General features: G+C 50.6%; 1 protein-coding gene across 1 annotated transcript; it reads right to left on the bottom strand.

The window, feature by feature from the left end:
- Positions 1–301: 301 nt before the first annotated feature.
- Positions 302–1,420, bottom strand: LOC115484631 (E3 ubiquitin-protein ligase RBBP6-like). Its single transcript, XM_030233215.2, has 2 exons — positions 1,255–1,420; positions 302–606 (listed from the first exon to the last, which is right to left on the bottom strand). Exons 1-2 carry the CDS (start codon positions 1,418–1,420, stop codon positions 533–535), a joined length of 240 nt encoding a protein of 79 aa, XP_030089075.2. The 3' UTR covers positions 302–532.
- Positions 1,421–2,144: the final 724 nt, after the last annotated feature.

Below are 2,144 nucleotides of genomic sequence, written 5' to 3'. Positions count from 1 at the left end.
AATTCTTGGTCTCTCTTCTACAGACAGGGTGTAAAAGCCCCACATTTGGGGTGCAAAATATCTGCCAGATATCCCACAGTCCCCAAACCCACCTTCCCCAGTGCAAGAAATAGTCAAATACTGACAACCAGACTGTTCTCAGATAGGAAAACATTAAAAGTTTATTTATAATATTATGTAATTGTTACAGCGTGGACCTGTCATTACTATAAAGCCAGTAAAAGCAAACACATACAATCTGAAATCTCCTCATGCAGAGGAAACAGGATCTGTGACTTGGCTCTCAGCCCAATCATCCCAGGAACAAAACCAAGAATCACCATAGGATTTACCAGTGTTGGAGTTTGAACCCCATGTCCCCACAAACCTAGTGGGAATCTGCTTTGGAGCAAATAAATTTAAATCTACCCATGAAAAAGGAAATAACAGCAGCTTTGACCAGATGCAGTCCAGGTGCCTCTGCAAACCCATATGCAGAAAAGAAGTTCACACCCTGACATCCCTCCCAGGGAATCCAGAGCTTCATGGATACTCACGTAGCTCGAGCTGGCACCCTCTTCACGATCACTGAGACGTTCTTTGGGATCTGTGCATCATCGGAGTATTCTGAGAACAGCACAAGTGCAGAAGAAGTGTGTCAGTTGGGAGGATTGGATATGGACATGGAATTAGATGGCACATCACAGAATCCCTTTAGAGCTGTAAAAGCCAGTTTTATATGCAGCACTGTGCTTTCCCACCCTGGCTTTTGTCCCCAGGGCAGAGCAGGGCTCCCACAGGCTGTGGCACTGCATGGCTGCGTGCCACTGCCCCTGGGTGTGGTGGTGTTTGAGGGTCGCCAGGATGAGGGAAGAGAGGAGAATCTTGAGTCCATATTTCAGAAGGCTGATTTATTATTTTATGATCTATATTATATTAAAAGAAAATTACACACTAAAACTATACTAAAGAATAGAGAGAAAGAAGACGTCAGAACACTAGAAAAGAATGAATAATAAAATCTTGGGAATGACCAGAGTCCTGACACAGCTGGACTGCGATTGGTCATCAAGTAGAAACAGTTCGCATGAGACCAATCAAAGATGCACCTGTTGGTGAGCAACCTCCAAACCACATTCCAAGCAATCAGATAAATATTGTTTACATTTTGTTTCTGAGGCCTCTCAGCTTCTCAGGAGAAAAATCCTAGCGAAAGGATTTTCATAAAATGTGTCAATGACACCTGGGTGGCCCCAGGGCCCGAGCTCCACTCACCCTCGCTGGTCTCAGCTTTGAGGATCTTCAGGTCACAGTTGGCCATCTTGAGCCTCTCACGGGCCATGATCTGGCGCTTGAGGTCACCCAGGGAGATGCTGTGGCCATGAAAAGTGACCACATCGTAGCCCAGCTTGGAGGAGAACTTGTAGTGCACACCCGACATGGCCCCACAGTGCCAGCCCGGCCGTGGCTCCTGCAGCACCTGAGCTGGCTGGGGAGGCTTGGGCACCTGTGCCTGGGGTGCTGCCCAGGGCAGCCAGGACAGACCTGAGCTGGCTCCCAGCCCTGAACTGGCTGGGGAGGCTCGGGCACCTGTGCCTGGGGTGCTGCCCAGGGCAGCCGGGACAGACCTGAGCTGGCTCCCAGCCCTGAACTGGCTGGGGAGGCTCGGGCACCTGTGCCGGGGGTGCTGCCCAGGGCAGCCGGGACAGACCTGAGCTGGCTCCCAGCCCTGAACTGGCTGGGGAGGCTCGGGCACCTGTGCCTGGGGTGCTGCCCAGGGCAGCCGGGACAGACCCACAGCACTGGCAGAGCGCTGGGCACCCACCCAGAGCATTGTGACCTCGTGGTGTGCTGCTGTGGAGCCGTGGAACCCCAGAGCTGTGCTCAAAGGACACTCATTATCTTCAGCACACACAGAGAGCAGGCACAGAGCACCAGGGTGGGTGCACTGAGGAAGGATCTGTGTCTTCCTCTGTGGCCCTGTTCTTCTAAAGTTCTTCTAAGCCTTCTGATGTTTATGTTTTTGTAAGGAGTTTCTCCTGCACTTTTCATGTAAATAATGATTGTTTTGCATTCCTTTCAGGAGGAGGAGAGAATTGATATACTGTTAGTTTAACCAGTGTGATTGGAGAGGTGGCAGTTTCATTCTCCAATCCATGGTCACT

This window comes from Serinus canaria, chromosome 19 (assembly GCF_022539315.1).
Source record: "Serinus canaria isolate serCan28SL12 chromosome 19, serCan2020, whole genome shotgun sequence".
NCBI classification, from domain to species: Eukaryota; Metazoa; Chordata; class Aves; order Passeriformes; family Fringillidae; genus Serinus; species Serinus canaria.
This window is presented reverse-complemented; position numbering and strand designations above follow the sequence as displayed.

Bases quoted from the DNA above. Each gene is read 5' to 3' on its own strand.
- LOC115484631 (XM_030233215.2), bottom strand. From the start codon at position 1,420: ATGTCGGGTGTGCACTACAAGTTCTCCTCCAAGCTGGGCTACGATGTG. The intron at 607-1,254 runs GTGAGTGGAGCT...TGCTGTTCTCAG, and splicing joins CAAAGCTGAGACCAGCGAGG to AATACTCCGATGATGCACAG.